Source organism: Anabrus simplex, chromosome 3 (genome assembly GCF_040414725.1).
Source record: "Anabrus simplex isolate iqAnaSimp1 chromosome 3, ASM4041472v1, whole genome shotgun sequence".
NCBI lineage: Eukaryota > Metazoa > Arthropoda > Insecta > Orthoptera > Tettigoniidae > Anabrus > Anabrus simplex.
The window spans coordinates 224,418,247-224,441,407 of record NC_090267.1 but is presented as its reverse complement, the minus strand read 5'-3'; the positions used below and the strand labels follow the sequence as shown (position 1 = coordinate 224,441,407).

Genomic DNA, 23,161 nt, shown 5'->3' with positions numbered 1-23,161 from the left:
TTTCAGGCGAACATTTAGTATTACTTGTGAGCTTATGCAGGGCTTATGGAATACGTTTTGAGTGCCTTGTGTTGTGATAAGTTGTAAATTCAACATGTTTCGTGTGCTTTTTTTCATTACTATTTAAACTTTAAATTATTCAGTTTATAATCAGTTATATTTCATTAAACGTAACACTACTTAACATGGCTAAAAGGTAAAGAAATTATAACTTTAACAGTGAATGGGAGGACCAGTATTGCTTTACTGAAAACAAAGGAAAGTCTGTGTGTTTATTGTGTAATGTTAGCGTGTCTGTTCCTAAAAGAAGTAATGTACAGCGACATTTCTTGACTAATCACAAAAAAATTGATAGAGAATTTCCTGTTAATTCTGAACTAAGAAGACACAAAGTGAAAGACATAAAATCTGAATTAGCATTGCAACAATGTGCGTTTAAGAAGTCAGTTCAGCAAACGCGTAACGTGACAATAGCTTCTTACAATGTTTGTTACGTCCTAGCTAAAAGGAAAAAAAGCTTTCAGTGATGGGGAAGTAGTGAAAGAAGCTATGCTAAATGCCGCTGAATCTCTGTTCGAATCTCAAAAAAATAAATCTGAATTGATATCTTCAATCAATGGACGTCAGTTGTCTCACCAAACTCTTGCTAGGCGGGTTGAACAGATTTTTAATTTTATGGAATCTCAATTACATCAGGATTTGAAGTCGTGTGAACATTTTTCACTCCAGTTTGATGAAAGTGCTGATATGTCTGACACCGCTGAATTGTGTGTATTTTACAGTAAAGGAAGAATTTGTCAAGCTATTGCCACTTCATGGACGTATGAGGGAGAAGACATATTTAATGCTTTCGTTAAATTCACCAAAGAGAGTAACTTACCACTGTCAAAGCTTGTCACTATAACAACAGATGGGGCACCGTTTATGACTGGTAGAAATAATGGATTTCTTTCCCTTTGCGCTAAGGATGAATCATTTCCAAAATTTCTTTCTTATCATTGTATTATTCACCAAGAAGCTTTATGCGTAAAGGTTTTCAAGTTCGATCATGTCATGAAAATTGTAACTCATGTCATGAATTATATAAGATCGCCATCTACTCGTCATCGACTGTTCAGAAATATTTTTAAGTATGTCAGATTTGGAGTATGGTGACGTTATCCTTCATGCAGACGTAAGGTGGCTTAGTAGGGGGAAACACTCGAACGGTTTTGCTGCCTGTTGGATGAGATACGAGACTTTATGAAATCATTTCCCGGGAAATATTATCATGAACTTGATGATATATCTTGGCTAATCGAATTATCATTCTTAGCAGACATCACCTCAAAATTAAATGAGTTAAATCTCGAATTGCAAGGGAAAGATCATAATATTTCAGGTATGATAAGTATTGACAATGCATTTGGAAAGAAACTTAAAGTATGGATTGTCCATTTAAATAGAAATTCCCTTTCACATTTTCCAAATTTGAAATCTATGGCAGATACAGTAAATGGCGGCAAGCGTGATTTTTCATCTCTTGCTAAACATCTTGAAACTCTTGGGTCCGAATTTGCTAGCAGATTTAGCCAGTTTACAATGCTTGAACCAGTGATCATGTTTGTCAATAATCCCTTCGCTTCTGTTGACGTTTGTGAGCTTGGAGGGAGGGTGTGTGAATTATTCGAAAATTATAATGAAGAATTAGAAATGGAAATTTTAAGCCTTCAGTCAGACATTTATTTGAAATCTTCCAACGCAACATGTGGCAATTTCTGCACCCTGGTGGACGGTAAAAAATATCCCATTACCCGCAGTGTTGCTCTGAAGATGCAATACTGTTTTGGTTCAACTTATCTTTGTGAAGTCGCGATTTTGACTATGAACATAATAAAAAACGAATACCGATCCTGCCTGACAGACTCACACCTGGATGACGTGTTAAGAGCAGCCTGTTCCAGTTACACACCAGACTTTCCTCAACTTGCAGCGAGCACGCAGTGCCAGATTTCACATTAATTATGAGTAAATATGTTTTCATATAATTTTTAATTTTAGATTTATTATTATTATTATTATTATTATTATTATTATTATTATTATTATTATTATTATTATTATTATTATTATTATTATTATTATTATTATATAGTCGTTGTAGTACCGATAACAGTAGTCGAATTAGTGGAATTGTACCTGGCGCCCGCATACCCTTAGTTATCATGTGAATGTGCTCGCGTAGAAACGAACGTTGGACAGCCCTGGCCTAGATTATATCGACTTATTTCCCAACTTTGCATACCGATTTTCACTAAGATAGGCCACTAATAACATAAAAATTCCAGAATTTAAGTTTAGGCCTTCCCCTAAATTACCATTTCTTTCAACATGAATAAGAGTATTTATGACCTAAATTGTAGCGACTTATTTTCCGACTTTTTGTACTGATTTTAATTAAGATAGGACTATTAATACCATAAATATTTGAGAATAAAGTTTTAGGTCTTCCCCTAAACTACCATTTTCATCAGCGTGAATAAAATTATTTATGGCTTAGATTGTAGCGACTTATTTCCCGACTTTGCATACCGATTTTCATTACATTCCCTTTAGGCAGTTTTCTAGTGATGCGTGTACATACATACATACATACATACATACATACATACATACATAGACAGACAGACAGAAATTACGGAAAAGTAAAAAGTGCATTTCCTTGTTACTGTGGACATGACCGATACAGAAATAACATTCTTTTCAAATTCTGAGCAATGTACAGACAAAACTCTTATTTTATATATAAAGATTACATTTCAGGCCTTTCCCTAAACTACCACTTCACTCAGTGTGAATAATATTATTGATAGCCTAGATTATAGCGACCTATTCCCCGACTTTGCATACCAATTTTCGTGAAGATACGACCATTAATAAAATAAATATTTGACAATTAAATTTTAGGCCTTCCCCTAAACTACCATTTTTCTCAGTGTGTATAGCGTGTATATTGTAGCGACTTATTTCCCATCTTTGTCTAGCGATTTGCATTAAGACACGACCACTAATAACATAAATATTTGAGAATAAAATTTCAGGCCTTCCCCATAACTACCATTTCACTCAGCGTGATTAAAATAATTTATAGCCTAGATTGTAGCGGTTCATCACCCGACTTTACATTCCGATTTTCATTAAATTCTCTTCAGACGTTTTCTCGTGATGCGTGTACAGACAGACAGACAGACGGACAGACAGACAGACAGAAATTACGGAAAAGTAAAAAATGCATTTTCTTCCTACTTTGGACATGACCGATACAGAAATACCATTCTTTTCAAATTCTGAGCAATGTACAGACAAAACTCTTATTTTATATATATATATACAGTGATTATCCCAGGAAAGTCTGTACGATACCTTGGGGTTCTTATTGACAGGAATTGCACATTTGGTGCACATGTGAAGGCAGTAACCCAAAAGGCAGAGAAGAAGGCATCGGCATTAGCCAGACTTATGCCTAACATCGGGGGACCAAGAAGTGCTCTGCAGTATATTCCATTTTACTTTATGCTGCACCTATCAGGAGGAAGATTCACCGAAGAGCTATGGAAAGAGTACAGAGGAAAATGCTGCTCAGAGTTACCTGTGCATATCGAACTGTTTCGACAGCAGCTTTACAAGTTGTAGCTGCCAGTATTCCCATTGACCTCCTCGTTGTAGAGAGAAAACTTTGGCATGAAAGGGGTGCAACTATATCTGCTGAAGAAAAGAAAGCCTGGAGGAACCAACTCTTACTAGACTGGCAAGACCGATGGGATGGCACAACCGATGTTGGCCAATGGACAAAAAAGCTAATACCCAACATAGGAGACTGGCTTAAATGTAGACATCGGCAGGTAGATTACTATCTGTCGCAGATCCTGACAGGACATGGAAGATTCGGCATATACGCCATGAAGATGGGAAAGACGCAGGGAGATGGTTGTCGGTACTGTTCTGAAAGGGATACAGTAGAACACACTTTTTTCTACTGTGTTCGATGGGAAGAAGAACGAAGGAAAGCCTGCCAACAACTTGGCCGACAACTCACGCCAGGGAATCTGGGTCAAATTATGTTAGAGAGCCCATCTGCCTGGAACACAGTAAAGGCAATGGCGACAAGCATTATGGGGATGAAGGAGAAAGAAGAGAAAGGAAGAACTTAATAATATCCATCACTCCATTCTGATGTCATGCCAACAAGCAGTTCCAGAATGGTCTGAGTTTCCCCTGCCATAAAAAAAAAAAAAAAAAAAAACTGCTACTACTACTACTACTACTATTAGAAGCTGACTATAAGGCATCAAAGAGGCAAGTAATGAAGGTAATAAAGGATTCTAAGAGAAATCTCTGGCAAAAGCTATGCGAAGATCTAGACAGTGATATCTGGGGGGGGGGGGGCGGGATATAAGATAGTGACCGGTCGAATAATCAACAGGGTACCAGTTCAGCTCCCAGCTGATAGAAGGAAAGCCATAGCAATGGAGTTGTTCCCTTGTACTAATGACAGACTTGAAACGGAATCAGATTTTTGTGTTGCAGAACCGTTTGCTGTGGTTGAGTTACAAGAGGTAGCACGCAATATGAAGACTGGTAAGGCACCAGGTGTAGATGGAATCCCACCAGAAGCCATCAAGTATGCAGTTAAGGTGGCACCTGGTTGGATCTTATCAGTCTTCAATGATTTATTAAAAAAGTGTGAATTCCCCGATGAGTGGAAAGTAGCCAAGCTAGTGCTGTTATTGAAGGCAGGGAAACTATCATTAGATCCATCAGCATACAGGCCACTTTGCTTATTAAACACCTTGAGCAAACTTTACGAAGGATTGATTAAAACTAGACTGGAGAAAGAACTTGAACAACAGGGAGGACTTTCTTCAAACCAGTTTGGATTTAGAAAGGGTAGAACTACAACCCAAGCTATTGAGAGGGTGATTCAAATACAGGCAGAAAGCAGTGAGAAATGGGCTGCCTTGATAACGCTAGATGTCAAAAATGCTTTTAACACTGCTTCTTGGAGCATTATTTTGAGAGAACTTCGTAGGATGAACATTTCTCGGTACCTACAACAAATAATCGTTAAGTACTTCAAAGGACGAAGAATACGATTTCATGATTTAGAAGACCTTGAAATGAGTGCTGGCGTTCCACAGGGATCTGTCCTAGGACCCACCTTGTGGAACGTTCTCTATGATGGTGTCTTGCGCCTTCGTAAAATTATACACTTTCTTGAATGTAGTTAAGAAATTCTTGAAATGAGGCCTTAATGAAGTTTAAAATACAAGTAGCCGTGAATTTATACACTAGAGGAAACTTTTGGATCTTAAACAGATTGAATGTCACTATATTAATCACATCAAGTGGGGTTTATAATAAATGTGAAGTGATAAAACTGTAGTTTTCTAGAAGCATGAGAGAAGAAGAGTGCTTGAAGGTAAGTTGCTGTGTTAAATGTTAGCAGGAAGAAACGGCTGTAGTCTCTTGTGTAGAGTCGTAAGGGAAGTTTGGACTGAAGTCTCTTTATTAACGTTGTCAACCAATTTCAACGTTAATGAGTGACTTGTGGTGTTTCTTTATGTAAAAATCAAATTTCAATTTTTAATGCTGTTAACAAGGTACACCCTGTGGTTGAATGAACAATGTAAAGTTAAAAGATTGAAGCAGTAATCTGTAATCAAAAGAAGAAAATAGGAACGTGAATATTTAACTGTTGATCATTTATGTAAGATGAGTTTGTATGTAAACGAATATTAACTCACCTTGTCAATAAGGAGTCTTGAATTATTGCTGGCCTTGGAGCGGTCTCACTGCTGTTGATACGGCTTTGCATCTTGTAAATTAATAGTGCAAACTTCTTGGGGCCTGCTCCTTTGGTGAGGGGAGATAGAACGAGGGAGGGGAGGAGGCGTGCCCTTGGCTACCTTGCTATCTGGGAAGAGGGGGTAAATGACTTAGAGATTCGGAGGCTTAATGTTGTTTCTGCTATTCACTGGATTATCATATGTGGAATGTTCCAAGCTGTCAGCAGAGAGATGGCTTGGAATGACATTAGTAGACAAATAAGCTTGAGTAGAGTTTTTAAAAGTAGGAAAGATCATAAAATGAAAGTAAAGTCGGAATTCAAGATGACAGATTAGGGCACATGGGTGACAGCCCTAAATGCAGATCAGTGGTGATTGACTGATTGATTAAATCTGAAAATAGTATCAAATGATTAGGAAAAAAGTAAAATTGAAGAAATTTTTTAACCATAAAAATCATGTTTTATTACTATGATAGTAATAACCCTTTTGTCTAACTAGAGAGTATCTTAAATTCCTTGCTAATTCTATTACTCTATGAAGCCATTTCATCCCTGTCTTCTGACCATAATTCACAATTTCAAATATAGTTTCATTCTCTACTCCTGTTTTATGAGACTATTTTATTTACCAGCCTCTCCACTTTCTCAAGCATAATTTCATTTCCATCTTTGTTCTCCTCCCAAGGAACTCTGCTGTGTGTGAGTTCAACAGAACAATTTCTTTTACACTGAGACAATTTTGAAAATATTCCTTTAGTCTATCCAGTGATTCCCTAGGATCTATAATGACTTCACCTGATTTACCCAAAATGCTATTCATTTCCCTTTTCTCTCCCTTTCTAAGATTTTAATTTGAGCTCACAAAGGTTTCCTACTACATGATCCAGCCTTTCCAGATTATTTCCAGAAGTTTCTCAGGATTTATTTATGGCCTCAACTACATCATTTTAGGTTAAATGTAACTTTAAGGTTTTTTGCTAGTGGCTTTACGTTGCACCGACACAGATAGATCTTATGGCGACGATGGGATAGGAAAGGCCTAGGAGTTGGAAGGAAGCAGCCGTGGCCTTAATTAAGGTACAGCCTGGTGTGAAAATGGAGAACCACGGAAAACCATCTTCAGGGCTGCCGACAGTGGGATTCGAACCCACTATCTCCCGGATGCAAGCTCACAGCCGTGCGCCTCTAACCACATAGCCAACTCGCCCGGTCTCACTTAAAAGTTTTTCAGTCTGTCAATATATAATATTACACTATGTTACCTGTAAAAAAACTATATTATTGAACAATACAAGTTTGTATGATCATAAATATATCTTATAAGTCTCTCAGTCATTGCCACCCACCAACGGCTGCTAATTTCAGATGACTGCTAGCCATAAGACATAGGGAAGACCTAGGAATGGGAAGGAAATGGCCGTGGCCTTAATTAAGGTACAGCCCCAGCATTTGCCTGGTGTGAAAACGGGAAACCACGGAAAAACATCTTCAGGGCTGCCAACAGTGGGGTTCGAACCCACTATCTCCCGGATGCAAGCTCACAGCTGCGCGCTCCTAACCGCACGGCCAACTCGCCCGGTTGAAAAAGATGAAGTATAAGAATAAGTTAATCATATAAAGCAGTAACGGCATACTCACCACATACAGCTTCACTTCCTTGGACATCCCAAACAACAACATTGCAATCATCTCGGCCACCAAGTGATACAACATACGAACTATCACAAGTGAAAATCACAGACTGGACTCGAACTTTATGGATTTCATGTTTTGCAAGGAATTTCCTCTTTTCAAAATCCCACAAAATCACACAGGCCTGAAATAATAAAAAAAAACAATGAATGAAAAATCTCTCATGAGCATACGATCTTTAAAAATAACAATCTAATTCCAGTCAGATCCTAGGTCAGAAGATGAAATCACATTTAGTGCTGAGGTAATGAAATGCACCAGCTGGTGAGGCTAGAGAACAATCACAAAAAATTTTGGAATATTACTGGAATGAAATTTACAAGGTAAAGCAGAGACTACAGAAAAAAAAAAAACCTGTTCTGCCTCCACATGTCAAGCACAAATTTCTGATACAGTTACAGAGATCTGAATACGAGATGCAGTGGTCAAAGAAATACAAGATAGGAACTATCACACGTTAAAATCACACACTGCACTGCACAGGACATTTTTTTGTCCTTTGTAATATAGCTAAACCATGGAGATGATGGTGGCAGTCATTGCTGTTTTAAAGAGAAACATAATTGTGTCAAATATCCCTATGGGAAAATCAAATGATCATAAATATGTTGATTTCCAAAAATCGCTTCCACGGCCGCAGATCTTAAAATCTCAGGAACAGAACCAGCTTTTGGGTGGTTAGTTCACGTGCGTTTGCAGAGTTTCGCCTGGGCATGCCATTTGGGTTCATTAGTTGGATTGGCACGCCGCTCCAAGATTCTGCTTAGCAGTGGCAGTTGTCCTTGTTAAGCGTATTTGTTTATCTTCCCTTATTTATTATTACTTAAGCAGTACAGATTCTAAGCCTTTGGGATATTTTATTTTTGATTCATTAACTTTTTGTACCCCGATGCATTGCACAGTCAGAAGTAGCAGTCATCATGACTATTTGCTTCATGCCAAATCATGGGAATTCCAAACGGCATGAATTTCAGTTTTCGACTAAACCACTGTCTTAGTCTTCAAAACATGTTTGACATATAGTATGTGTCCACTTTCTGTCTTGATCTCCAAGCTTGACTATAAAATATGCAAAATACAGTTTCTTAATAAAGGGTATAATATTATGTTTCTGCTTCCAAAACAAGTATGAAGCACAAACGTAACTGAAATTTTTCAGTTTGGTCACATTCTGCCTTCTTGATGCTGCAGGGACTGAAGACATATTATATACTATACACAACACGAAGGAATTTAAAACCCAGCGAATATTACACTCTGACCACAACGAGAAAAGAAAGGTGACTGAAGACTATGGTGGTACTATGCTTAGGTACATTTATCTAACAGCTGTGTTCATCTTAACTGATCTTTTCTTTCCTCAGATACTTTTATGAGTTAACATGTTTTGACACTCTTCTCTTCAGTGCTATCAATGTTAACAGATTTATTATTTCCGTTCAACATGTTGGTCTTGCATTGTCAAATCACCAAACCCTCCAAGAATTTTAAACACATGGCCAGCCAAAGATAAAGAACTGAGGGTGACATGGGTGTTTTGTTTCACAAAATTTTCTCTGCGTAGGTTTGTTTTTTTAAAATTTGTTATTATGTAATACACTAGAAAGTTTTCAAAGCATTCAATATATCCAAAACAGTACACTACAGCATTTTTTTTTTTGCTAGGGGCTTTACGTCGCACCGACACAGATAGGTCTCATGGCGACGATGGGATAGGAAAGGCCTAGGAGTTGGAAGGAAGCGGCCGTGGCCTTAATTAAGGTACAGCCCCAGCATTTGCCTGGTGTGAAAATGGGAAACCACGGAAAACCATCTTCAGGGCTGCCGATAGTGGGATTTGAACCTACTATCTCCCGGATGCAAGCTCACAGCCACGCGCCTCTACGCGCACAGCCAACTCGCCCGGTACACTACAGCATTGAGGCTGTATTTGAGGTATTTTATTTTCAGCTAGGGATGTATTACCCCCATAGTATTTTAATCCAGATAGTAAGTCATAACATTATATATTCCATCAATTGCTATGATTGGCAATATCTCTTTGTATGTGAAAAAATTATTTTCATATTTCCATAAATTTGCATAATAGAAGAATTTTAGTATCTTGACATCTAGTAAACAGAACATGACAAAGCTTTTCTGTATTTTTTTTTTCTTTTTTTACTCAATTCTACATACTAATATTAGTGTTGATCACATATTTTGATGCCAGGTAAAAATTTTCAAAACATGGTGAAATGAATTCAAATTTCCTTAAGTCTTGAACATCAATATAAGTTGTATAAAATATCTAATTACATAAAATCTGTGCATTACAGCAAAATGGTTGGTATTTTTGAAAACAACACATCGTTTTTCATATGAACCACCTATTTTCACCAAAACTGGGAAACAACTGCAGGCTAGTGTTATTCGTCTCAAGGCAACTTTGTGATATATTTGGTTGTATTAGAATTGTGTACTGATGTATCATATTAAACATTCATTACTCACTGAATCATAATGTAGCAGAATACCACGGTGATGTAATAAGTAGGCTATGCCAGTTCAGTGCTTAGTTTACCTACTTAATCCTAGTAATGAAGTTCAAGTTGCTTTATGTTGCACCAACAGAGATACGTCTTATAGCAACGACAGGATAGGAGAGGGCTAGTGCTAGGAGTGAGAAGAAAGTGGTCATGGCCTAAATTAAGGTACAGCCCAAACATTTGCCTGGTGTGAAAATGGGAAACCACGGAAAACATTATTCAGGGCTGCCGACAGTCAGGTTCAAACCCAGTATCTCCCAAATGCAAGCTCACAGCTGCGCGCCTCTAATCGCATGGTCAACTCGCTCGGTAATCCTAGTAATAAGACAGTGCATTATTGACAGTATTCAATGTTATTTCAGAAACATGTGAGAACCTATTAAATTAATTTTTACTGAAATTAACTTCAGTTTTATATAACGTGTTTCCCATTTCCTTCCATGCATTATCACAAGCAAAATTATCGCAATAATATTTTTGACAGTTATTGAACAGTAATGGAGGAAGCATGAATTATATTTGTCAACTTTTCTTCACCCATTATATCAAATTTATGCACATATTAAACCAATGTTTATGGTTCGTGGTGTGGGTTGCTATAGTCATGTCCTAGTTTATGAACCATGGGCAACGGCTGAGTGCCCTAGTAAGTGGTCCTAAGAATCAGGATACCATTTGCTATGGAATAGGAGTGGGCATCTCGGACATAGAGGAGAAATCCTCAAGCCTCGGACGTATGGGAGTAACAGAGTCCCAACTCCTTGGAAAAAACTTGGCAAATGAAATGGAATTCGATGGGGAGCTATCAATGTTGATGGAGCTTATGGAAGAAAGAAAGTAGAACTGGCTGAGTCAGCAAAGAGGATGTATCTGGATATATTAGGAATTAACACGTTCCCTGCTTTGCGAGTCACATGTGACTCGTACAGCACAAAAATGTGGTGCTGCACGAAACATACATTTTATTCCTATCCTGTTATGGTGATAACTTTGCGTTACAGTACAACAGCGAATCACAGGTGGTATCTATGATGTTCTATGGCATAGGTGTACATTTAACAACTACCTTATACCACGAGGCACAGGTGACTCGTGACGTATGGATGTAATGCAGCTTTTACTATTTGCTACATGAGTAGTGCCTCCCACTTTTACTAGACGTCCCACTCAAATGTGGTGGACAATAGGAGCTATACATTGTTGATTGAGTATTATCATGCTGTAGCCATCATTATAGGCTGGCGAAAATCTGTTGTGACAGCGTGTGAATACAGGATTTACAATTGGGCATCTTTTCTATGCAGCACCACAGTAAGAACTTGCATATATACAGATTTCATCATCTTATTCTCAACTATAGGCATAGAAAGCTAAGTAATGTGTGTGAATTGTTTCAAATGAAACATAGATTAGCAGACTTCCATCTACCCAAAGAATGTTTCAGTTCGGACTCTTCACAATGAACCAGGAGATCTTGTTTAGAGAAACCATTAGAGGAGTCTGATATTGAGGATTTTTTTTAGAAGATGAAGATATCGAATGTAGTGATACTGAGGATCCCAATTTTTCATTATCATTTCATTATCATTATCTTCACCAGTGTCCTCTGGAACCGACACAGAGGTACATGAGAGCCACAGTGAAAGTGGCAGTGATCAAGTTAAAACACAATCAGTTAAATCAGACTGCAGTTGGGGTGATATAACCAGGAATGATTTAGGATTCACTGTTTTTCCTTTGGAAGCAAAGGTTCAGTTGCAGTTAGAAGAGGGACAACCCATTGATATATACTCTCACTTTGTGGATGATAGCCTATTAGAAATGAAGGTTCAGGAAGCCAACAGGTAAGTCAATCAATTTAAACAAAGTCATAATGACAAAAGCAAGTCTAGAAGTTTGAAACTGAAGGAAACTAATGTTGAGGAAATGAAACAGTTTCTAGGAATTATCATGTGTATGGGTCTTGTCCCTCACCCAACTATTAACTCACACTGATCTAAGAATGACTTATATGATGCGCAACTTATTAGACGATTAATGCCACGGAATCATTTCCTTCTTCTCTTGAGATTCTGACACTTTGGCCCCAGGGGCTCCAAACTTTGGAGCGTGGGTTGGCGACCACGGGGCCCTCAGCTGAGTCCTGGCATTGCTTCCACTTACTTATGCCAGGCTCCTCACTTTTATCTATCCTATCCGACCTCCCTTGGTCAACTCTTGTTCTTTTCCGACCCCGACGCTTTTAGGTTTGCGAGGGCTAGGGAGTCTTTCATTTTCATGCCCTTCGTGGCCCTTGTCTTCCTTTGGCCGATATCTTCATTTTTCGAAGTGTCGGACCCTTCCATTATTTCACTCTGATTAGTGTTATATAGAGGATGGTTGCCTAGTTGTACTTCCTCTTAAAACAATAATCACCACCACCACCTCTGACACTTTGCAGACAACGAAGCTAACCTTCAACCAGATGATCGTCTTCATCGAATCCAACCCCTCCTTGATAAATTCAACTAAAATTTTGAGAATGCTTTGACAATGGGGGGAAAGAAATGGTTATAGATGAAACTACAGTTTCTTGGAGAGGCCGTTTGATTTTCAGAATGTAGATTCCTAACCAAACTCACAAATGTGGAATTAAGATGTGTAAAGTGGGTATAAAAGAAGGCTACACTGTTAGAACGAAGATCTATGGAGGAAAATCCAGTGTAAGTGAAAGCGGAGTAGGTCATGCTCATTCTGTTGAAATGGAGCTTCTAAGTGGCTTTCTAAATGAAGGACGTATCCTCTATGTCGATAATATCGACATCAGTGTACCTCTGGCAGAACTTCTGGATAACGAAACATTTGTGTGTGGTATCCTTCGTTGCAATAGACGAGGACTACCGATGATAGTGAAACAGAAAATGAAGAAAGGAGAGGTGGTATGTAAGATGTGCCAGCATGGTACTCGAGTTATCAAGTGGGTTGGCAAGCAACCTGATCTAATGCTTTCAACATTGGCGAGCCATACTGACAGTCTAGTAGACTCTGGAAAGAAAAACAGAAATGGTGAACCTGTCAGGAAGGCTCTCTCTGTTCTTGATTACAATGGAGCTAAAAAAGGAGGTCAATTTCAGTGATCAAAAGTCTTCCTATTATTCAGGTCTGCGGAAAGATTTAAAATGGTACAGGAAAGTAGTTATCATTGGAACGGCCTTGGTCACTGCTTAGATACTTCACACCATGACGTCTGCGAAAAAAATTCCACTACTGCAATTTCAAGAGAAGGTCGCAAAAAGCCTTGTTGGACCACAGACACAACCTATCATCAGTCCTGGGAGGAGACGTGTGCACACTCTCTCAAATATGGAAGGACCAGAAAAGTTTGAAGACGATGCGTGGTTTGCTATTAAGCTCAGCGAAAATGTGGCACATCGAAAGACGCTGACAAGAAAAAAAAAAAGCAGGTGACAACATACTGTGAGGAATGCCCAAAGAAACCATCCATGTGCATTGGATGATTTAATAAAGTTCATAAATGCTGAAATTGAACTTACTGTGTTCAAAATAAAAATTGCCATTGTATAATAATAATAATAAAATTAGTGAGACCGAGCGAGTTGATGGTGCGGTTAGGGGCACGCAGTTGTGAGCTTGCATCCGGGAGATAGTGGGCTCGAACCCCACTGTCGGCAGCCCTGAAGATGGTTTTCCGTGGTTTCCCATTTTCACACCAGGCAAATGCTGGGGCTGTACCTTAATTAAGGCCACGGCTGCTTCCTTCCCACTCCAAGCCCTTTCCTATCCCATCATCGCCATGACACCTATCTGTGTCGGTGTGACATAAAGCAACTAGAAAAAAAAGTGAGATCATGAGTGTAAATAGTTTAGGGAATTTCAAGATCAGTGAAAAAATTGACAATTGGGTTCAAATAGAGAACAGTATTATTTAAAAAATATTATTTTAAATTTTATGTGCAGTGCATTTATTATACCGGTAAAGCAAATATGTTAATTTATTGTCTAAAAATGCATTTATGCTCATGTAAATAAACCTTTACTAACATGTAGAAAGGGATGTTAATGCTCTGTTCTGTGCTACGTGAGGCACGGGTGACTCGTGGACATTAATGATTATTGCCGCTAAACCAAGCGCTGGAGGTTCTGCTGCTGAGGAATGTGAGAACTTGACATGACTTGCAGCTGCCAATCTCATTGTTTCAAAGTAATATACTCTCCCCATCCACCGGCAGCCCACAGAACTACTTCCGTAGGATGAGTCACACGTGCCTTGTGACGCACATCAGCAAAGTACGGTATGAAACAATGGTGACTTGTGACACACTCACGCTTAATGTCAACAGTGTAACAATAGCAGCAAATGTGTTACTGATTTTCAGGTAAGGGGAGATAATGAGGAAAAGAGAGGAGATTATGAAGTACAGGGAGTATATTTTAAGACTTCATAGCGGAGCACTGAGGCATAGGGAGAAGCGGCATGATTACGCCTATAGAAAAACAAAACTGAACCCACCTGCTATATACATGCTCAGGACAAAAATAAATAAATAAATAAATAAATAAATAAATAAATAAATAAATAAATAAATAAATAAATAAATAAATAAATAAATAAATAAATAAATAAATAAATAAATAAATAAACTAGTAAATGAAACTGAACTCCCCAGTATTTGCAGAAGATGTTGAAAGTGATGTCTTCAAGGTGCAATGCAAGCACATCTTATGAGATTTCGAAAGACACTTTGCAGTTCATGGACACTGATGGAATGCACAGTGTTCCTAATTTTCATTTTTAATTCTTCTACAGTTTGAGAATTATTCCTGTAAAATTTTCATTTGAGATTTCCCCACATATAAAAGTCACATATGCTTAAATCAGGCAAATGCGGGGGACATAGGCCTTTACCGATGATGTGATCATGACTGAACCCTTCCTGCAACCGTCCCGCACAGCTATGTGCTGTATGGGCCGTTGCACCATCCTGTTGGAAACAGCCGTACGTTGTTTTCTTCTTCAGCCACTTCAGCGAAAAATGGTTTGAAAATGTTGTGAATATAACGGTCATAAGTAATCATGTCCTGAAAAGAATATCGGACTGTCAATTCGTTGGATACTAATAGTGCACCATACACCCACCTTTACATCGTGCAGAGGTGTCGGCTGTAAAATGTGCGGGTTCTCTGTATCCCAGATACTATTCTTTGAACTGACATATCCACTCAAATGAATCAATGCATCACTCACAAAAAAAGAAAGTCTGGATCCACAATACCATCGTGGACATTATTCATTAAACAAAAACCCCATGACACTACAGGTGACGCATGGTCAGTGTGATGAATCCTCACGGTCATTATTCTTGATTTTCTAGACCAGGCTTGCCATATTACTGTCAGATAGATCCTCAATTAGTTTTTTTTTTTTTTTTTTGCTAGTGGCTTTACGTCGCACCAACACAGGTCTTATGGCAACGATGGGAGAGGAAAGGCCTAGCACTGGGAAGGAAGCAGCCGTGGCATTAAGTTACAAGCCCCAGCATTTGCCTGGTGTGAAAATAGGAAACCATGGAAAACCACCTTCAGGGCTACCGACAGTGGGATTCAATGCTACTATCTCCCAGATGCAAGCTCACAGCTGTGCGCCCCTAACCACACGGCCAACTCGCCCGGTGATAGATCCTCAATTGTTATCACACATGAGTGGAGGACACTATTCATAATCCAATTACAAAATCTTATTCTTGCAATGAAATCTGTAGGATGTATGTTATGGACTGCATGAGTTCAGTACGATCGTAAATGTAATAATTTTGTTGCATAATGTGCTGACGAATGTGAAATACCAGTTTCCTGAGCTACTCTCTGAAGCGACTTATGTGGATTGACTTGCAGTCTTGTCTGCATATCTTCTAACCTCTCTTGTGAGAGAACTATTCTCCTTTACTGTTTTTTCTTATTAGTTACGGAATCAGTACTATGCCACTTGTGAACGAGTCGATGCACGTAAAGTTTTGATGTACAGGTAAACTATTTATGGAATTTTCGAAGGCACCTTTTATCTGGTTTCTTCTTCTTATACAAATAACTCTCAATTAAAAATATTCTCTGCACTGTAGTGTACGGAGGGTTGCCCCAGTTAAGTTTGGACGATTATGACGTACCTTTTGTCCTAGGTTGCTGGTCCCACAGTGTAGGGATAGCGTGTCTGCCTCTTACCCGGAGGCCCTGGGTTCAATTCCCGGCCAGCTCAAGTATTTTTACCTAGATCTGAGGACTGGTTCGAAGTCTACTCAGCCTACGTGATTATAATTGAGGAGCTATCTGATGGTGAGATGGCAGCCCCAGTCTAAAGAGCCAAGAATAACGGCTGTAAGGATTCATCATGTTGACCATACGACACCTCGTACCCTGCAGGCCTTCAGGCTAAGCAGTGGTTGCTTGGTAGGCGAAGGCCCTTCAGGGGTGTTGCACCACGGGGTTTGGTTTGGTTTTTATCCTACATGATTCCTTTTCTCCAGATCCAGTTGTGCTCGGTGTGATAGTCGCGAGCACTGACTATTGCCCTACAACTCAATTTCCACTGTAGAAGAATTTGATGGAGTAAAGGAAGAGGAATATTGTCTCATACCTCCTTGCACACTTTCCAAAGCCACTCAATAAAGGTGAGATGTCTAGAAGAAAGCCCTCTTTTCAGGAGACCAAAGGCACAGAAATCCATCATCCAGTGATTTGACAGGGATATCACTAAATGGTATGACATGGACACCCATCTCTGCTTCTTTTCTCTCGTAGTAGGTGACTGATGATCTGGCAGTATGACTGGATGTTTTGTCCATGTGGATCCAGACATTTGAAGCATCCTCACCATACAGCCGAGGGATATCTTCGTCGAAATAGGGGTCCATGACATTCTTCTGGAAGTAGGCAGCATTGATCTTCACATTTCTTGGCACTCTGAGGATTCTGAGTTTACCCCGGGCACAACATCCTGCCAATACCATCAAACCCCTAGCAAACTTTTCTTTGTTTTCCTTGATGAAGTTTGAGTGCCCCTTCTGACCTTTTGGGTGACAGTAAATTGCCAGGGGCTTGTTGGTGTCATCCAAATAAACCAAAGCTTCATCCAGGATAACAACTGACTGGCATTTATCCCTTGCTAGGTAGTTTCAGTATAATTTTTTGGCATTAGTGAACCATTCTTTAATGTGCCTTGCTTTCAAGGCATGTCCACATGCCTTCGGTTGGTTTACCAGGTTCAGATCTTCTTTAATTATATGGTAGACTGTACCTTTAGATGTGCTCGTGTAGCTGGCAAGGTGTCTTTGTGTTGGCGGATTTTCTTTCAAGACAAGCCTTTACCTTCTTAATGATGTCCGGAGTCCTGGAGGGTCAAACTCTCTTCCGCGGCAGTTTTTCCAAAGTTGTTGTTTCTGGCAGAAAACCATTCCTATGTAATTTTATAACACTGTCTACAGAGGACTTACTAGTGTTCAGACCTGCCTCAGCTGTGAACACTTCTTATCACGCCAGACTTGACACAAGCCACATGGCACTCGCTTCAGGATTCCCATGGCCTGTGAGCATAAATGCAAAGTCTTAACAATACTCCCTGTATTTTTAAAAGGTGTTTAAAAGGGAAGGGCAGAGTGTGGTGTAGGACTGTTTATCAGGAATATTATTGCACACAACATAGTTTCTGTTAGCCACGTAAATGAACAAATGATGGGGTAGATTTGACAGTTGTAGGAATTAGGATAAGAATTGTCTCAGTGTATTCAACATGTGAGGGTGCAGATGAGGAGGAAGTTGGCAAGTTTTAGGAAGCACCGAGTCTTCAGTCATGCAGATCACACTGCGTCACATTTCACAGATACGTGGGAAATATGACCCTGCATATCTTCTGATCAAGTGCGAGACAGAGCTTCTCCACCTCTCTTTCACCTCTGGTGCTTTGTTTTCTATAACATACCTTTCACAGAGTGAAAATTGTGAAGTGCACTCTTGCTGTGAAGGGACACGGTTTCTGGGCCGGACAAAATCCATAATCAAATGCACAAGCATTTGAGTGACCGATATCTCGGTGATATTCTCACTTTATTCAACAGACTATGGAGTGAGAGAGTGTTTCCAACGCAATGGCATGAGGGATTTGATACCAATTCCTAAGTCAGGTAAAGATCCAAAACTACTGGATAGCTGTAGGTCAATATACTTAACAAAAGGCCCTCTGTAAGCTATTTGAAAAGATCGGTAAAATGGCGACTTATATGGGCCTTGGAAGAGAATTTAACTACCAGTGTGGTTCACGCTCTCATTGGTCTGCCACCGATCATCTAGTTGGACTAGAAAGCGCCATTCAGGAGGCAATTCTTAGGAAGGAGCACCTAGTCACCATGTTCACTGACCTAGGAAGGCTTATGACACTACTTGATGATATGGGATTATCTACACCCTACACCAATGGAGATTCCGGGGAAACTTTTATTGAGAACTTCATGTCCCTCTGACTCTTTTATTGCATATATGGAGTGTATATTCTCAATATTATGTTCAAGAAAATGGAGTACCACATGCATCTGTGGAGTGTCACACTGTTTGCAACTGCCATCAACAGCATGGCTGCAACTGCTGGGTTCTCAGTCATTCCATTGCTGTATGTAGATGATTTAGCTCTACATTTCAGCTCTGGAAGGATAACCGTTGATAGGAGACAGCTACAGCAAGCTATTAACCGAGTCGATAGATGGGTTCAAAATGTGGTTTTTAATTTTCAGCAGCAAAAACATTTTTTATACACTTCTATCGATGTTGGCTTGCGCATCCTGAAGCAGAGCTCTGCTTGCAAAACTGTATCCTAACTGTGGTAGACACCTGCAGGTTTCTGGCCCTCCAGTTTGATAGAAGACTAGCGTGGCATCTCCACATTTTATCAGTTGAAGGTAGCCTGCGTAAAGAAACTTAACATGCTTAAGTTTTTCAGCGGCACTTCATGGGTAACTGACCGTGTGGGGCTGCTACATTTTTACATGGCTACGGTTTTTTCCTGTTTAGACTATGGTAGTGCAGTTTATGGTTCAGCATCAAGAGACAGTATAGACCCTAGTGGAGTTAGGGACCTGGGTTCGATTCCCGGTACTGCCAGAAATTTAAGAATGGTAGGAGGGCTGGTATGTGGTTGAAATGGTACACGTAGCTCACCTCCATTGGGGATGCACCTAAAAAGAGCTGCACCATCTCAGGATGAGGACACAAGTTTAATTTTTACAGTTTTCACAAACTTCCAAATATCTCCAGAAATATCTGTCCCAACTAAATAGTGTACACAACAAAAATCTAATTTCCAATTAGATACATTTTTACTGTATGAGCTCTAATAATTAAGATAATCATAAATTTAGATTTTTATTACCAATGGTAAGCTTTGGGAATGTGGAAATATTTTTCAGTCTACATGGTAACAAACTAACTGGCAATGGTGGTGGGGGTGGTGGTGGTTGTGTTATAAGTTGCAGAACTATGTGCTCATTAACACTTACTGATCAAGAAGATAATGAAGACTATGAAAATGAGAAGAAAATGAGAAGATGAGAGAAAAGGGAAAATTTATAAAAGAGAGGATTGAAAGGCTAATGTGATAACCAGCAATATTCCAAGCCCCTCAGCAACAGTAAGATTATATTGTCTTATTGTTGTTAGCTGAGACGTGCTATGTCTCTGCTGCTGCCACTCATCTCTGCTAGATGGGATAACTTCTGCAATTTAAAAAGCCAACCTGTCAATGACGGGTACTCAGCAGCTGGTATTTCATGTTCTTGTGGAAGTAACATCAAGATTACAGGTCATTCTTAATAATACAACCTTTTTGTTTCATAATGGGTCGTTCTGTGATCCAATGGTAACAATTACACAATATCTAGATTGATGCTATCACACCTCATAATTGTAGACAGATAACAAGCATTTGGGCTTTTGCCGTGTCAGAAAACAAGGTGAAATTCTTTACATTTCAAGCCTAAGAGCTTAATATCATGTCTACAATTACACAATAAGTTCTCAAAAAATTCACTGTCTACCTCAGTGCATTTTTCACCTCGTTCAAGATGATGTATTGAACGTCAAAGATCATTACATTCCTGTAAGCTGTCAAAAGCATCCGTTATGCGAGCAAGCAGTTCATCTCCTGTATTAACTCAGAAAACTTCATCCTTTATCCAATCCTATAAACAAAAATCTAAAAGGTTGAGATATGGAGATCTGGATGGCAAGGGAATGGTATTGCCATGACCATTTCACCGATTAGGAAATGCAATATTGAGAAGGTTCCTCAACCAGTGTCAATAATAAGAAGGGGTATAATTATGCTGAAGGTACATAACAAGTAGTGTAGCCAAAGGAACGTCCTTGAGTATCAATTAGTCAGTCAATCAATAAATCAATCACTCATCATTGATTTGCGTTTAGTACTGTTGCCCAGGTTGCAGATCTCCTATCAGTTGTTTACGTAGATTTTTCTTAAATGATTTTAAAGAACTTGGAAATTTATTCACCATTTCCCTTGATAAATTATTCCGTTCCCTAATTTCTCTGTATATAAATGAATGTTTGCCCCAATTCGTCCTATTGAATACATTCTAACTTTTATCTTCATATTCTTTCCTACCTTTAAAAGCACCACTCGAGTTTATTCATCAACTCGTGTCATTCCACGCCATTTCTCCACTGACAAGTCAGAAACATCCCGCTTAGATAAGTAGAAGTAGAAGTTCTGGCAATGCACGTTGTAATAATCACAGGTACTTTGTCCCATCCATACAACTGACAAAAATAATGAGAACAATCAGCCATCATCTACCATAACACACTACACATTGATCGAGAAGCAAAGTTGAAAATTTATGTCCACAGTACCATGTGGGTTTTGATCTTTGGGGGACCATAAATGATTGTTATGTTTATTAGAGATTCCATTATGGATTATGAAGCCTCATCTGAGAAGATTATTAATGGAAGGAAATGACAATTGATATGTAACAATGGACAAAATTGTAGACGTCAGGGATTGTCCCCTCTGTGTAGATTTCGCACATGCTGAGTGTGAAGTGGGTAGAGTCATTTGTGATGCAGTGCTTGCCTTACACGTGTTCTTGAAACGTTGTAACATGCAAGTGAACAGCACATGCTAGTAGTAGGGCTATGTTGGACATCACCCATAACATCCTCTTTTGCCTTCACATTGCATTTATGTCCTTGTTCAGATGGTGCATGAACACTAGGAAGTATGCCAGTGCCATACAATTTATGGACAACACTGGCATATACTCTTTGATCAGCAATTCTGCACCTAGGAATGCATTAGTGGTACTCAATGCTACCAGGAATTGAGGTAACTGCTTGTCACTCCTGGTGTTCAGTGCATTTGGAGTATATCTTTCTTGTTGACTGTTTCAAAGACACCGTTTGAAGAATGCCACACTTAGAATTAAAAATAAAGCTTGGCTTCATTCTTGGTCTTATGAGTAGCTAGGGAAATAAAAGGTCAACCCTCAACAAAACCCTGAGCTTAACACTCCACAAGGCACCCGGTATCTGGAGGAGAGCTGCTAGCGACTACTCTCCCAATTGCCACCTCGTCATGACCTGAAACTTGTGGCTGGAGGCTGATGAAACCAAACTACACACACGCACACACACGCACACACACACGCACACACACACGCGCGCATGCGCATTCGCTCACTCACTCACTCACTCAGAAAACAAACATACCTCCTGAGGCAGAGAGGCTGGGTAGACGGTCAGAGAAATTAAAAATAAGGAGATTAGGATAGGAAAGGTAGATGTAGGAATGAAGAAAAAGAGCACAGAGGCAACTCAGGGAAAAACCTCCGATGCCAATCCAGAATGGGTAGCCCAGATCTTGGCACAGTTCTCGGCATCAACAAACACACACAAGCCGCCACACCAACATCAAGATGGGAAATATAGTCCAGATGTAGTAGCTGTAAACTATTATCTCTTTGATGAAGATGAAGAGGGATTCAATCTCAAATTGGTGAGGGCCACTAATCACAAGAGAACAGTGGGCTGCTAATCGAGACAAAAAATTTCAGTGTAAAATTACAGTCCTATGCACTTTATTGATATTGATATAACATAAATTCTGCTCTATTAAAATCTTATATAATAAATGTGACACAAAATTTTACAACAGGAAACAATCAGCACTGATCTGCATTTAGGGCAGTCACCCAAATGGCAGATTCCCTATCTGTTGTTTTCCTAGCCTTTTTTTTAAATGATTGCAAAGAAACTGGAAATTTATTGAACATCTCCCTTGGTAAGTTATTCCAATCCCTAACTCCCCTATCTATAAATGAATATTTCCCCCAATTTGTTCTCTTGAATTCCAACTTTATCTTCATATTGTGATCTTTCCTACTTTTAAAAACACCACTCAAACTTATTCGTCTACTGATGTCATTCGATGCTATCTCTCCACTGACAGCTCAGATCATACCACTTATTACATGTAATCAGTCTCATGGTTGATCCATATAGAATATTACGTAATTCTAAAATATCACACGTAAATTTATTAAAATCCACCTATTCAATACCATACAATATAGTTACAATTAGAATTTATACCTTACTAGCTGAAGTACCCGTGCTTCGCTACGGGATTCTCAGAAAGACTGAGTTGGTGGTTTTCCTAACTGAATTCAACAAAGATCATTACAAAAACGTCAGTAGGAATGTAGCGATTGAAAGCAATGTTATCACATAAAATACTCGATCAAATGAAAAACCGCACACTTTCTCACTTTCAACGAAGAGTACTACGGTGCCGATCTACCAGTCCAAAGTTCCAGAGCTGGAATAACCAGGTCGCAGACTGCCGTGAACACTCTTCTGCCATTATTCCGTTAAATATGCACACTACTCATTCCAATCAGTGCCTCAGAGTAGGGATTCAATAGCTCGAATGCTATGATGAACCAGTGTGTTACGTACCAGTAATATCAGAAAATGTGTGAACCAGAGGAATGGCATGCTAAAGAAAGTTATCTAACTCCCCAGCTACTTCCCACCAATATACAGGCGGGCTGTTGAC

The 23,161-nt window shown here is 39.2% G+C and overlaps 1 protein-coding gene across 1 annotated transcript in view; it reads right to left on the bottom strand.

Annotated features, from left to right (window-relative positions):
• The window catches only part of LOC136866754 (cilia- and flagella-associated protein 52), a 256,308-nt gene that overhangs the window by 209,454 nt on the left and 23,693 nt on the right, over window positions 1–23,161 (bottom strand). Inside the window, exon 3 of the mRNA XM_067143864.2 lies at window positions 7,466–7,643. Coding sequence (XP_066999965.2) covers window positions 7,466–7,643 — 178 coding nt within the window. The remainder of the gene's footprint in view (window positions 1–7,465; window positions 7,644–23,161) is intronic.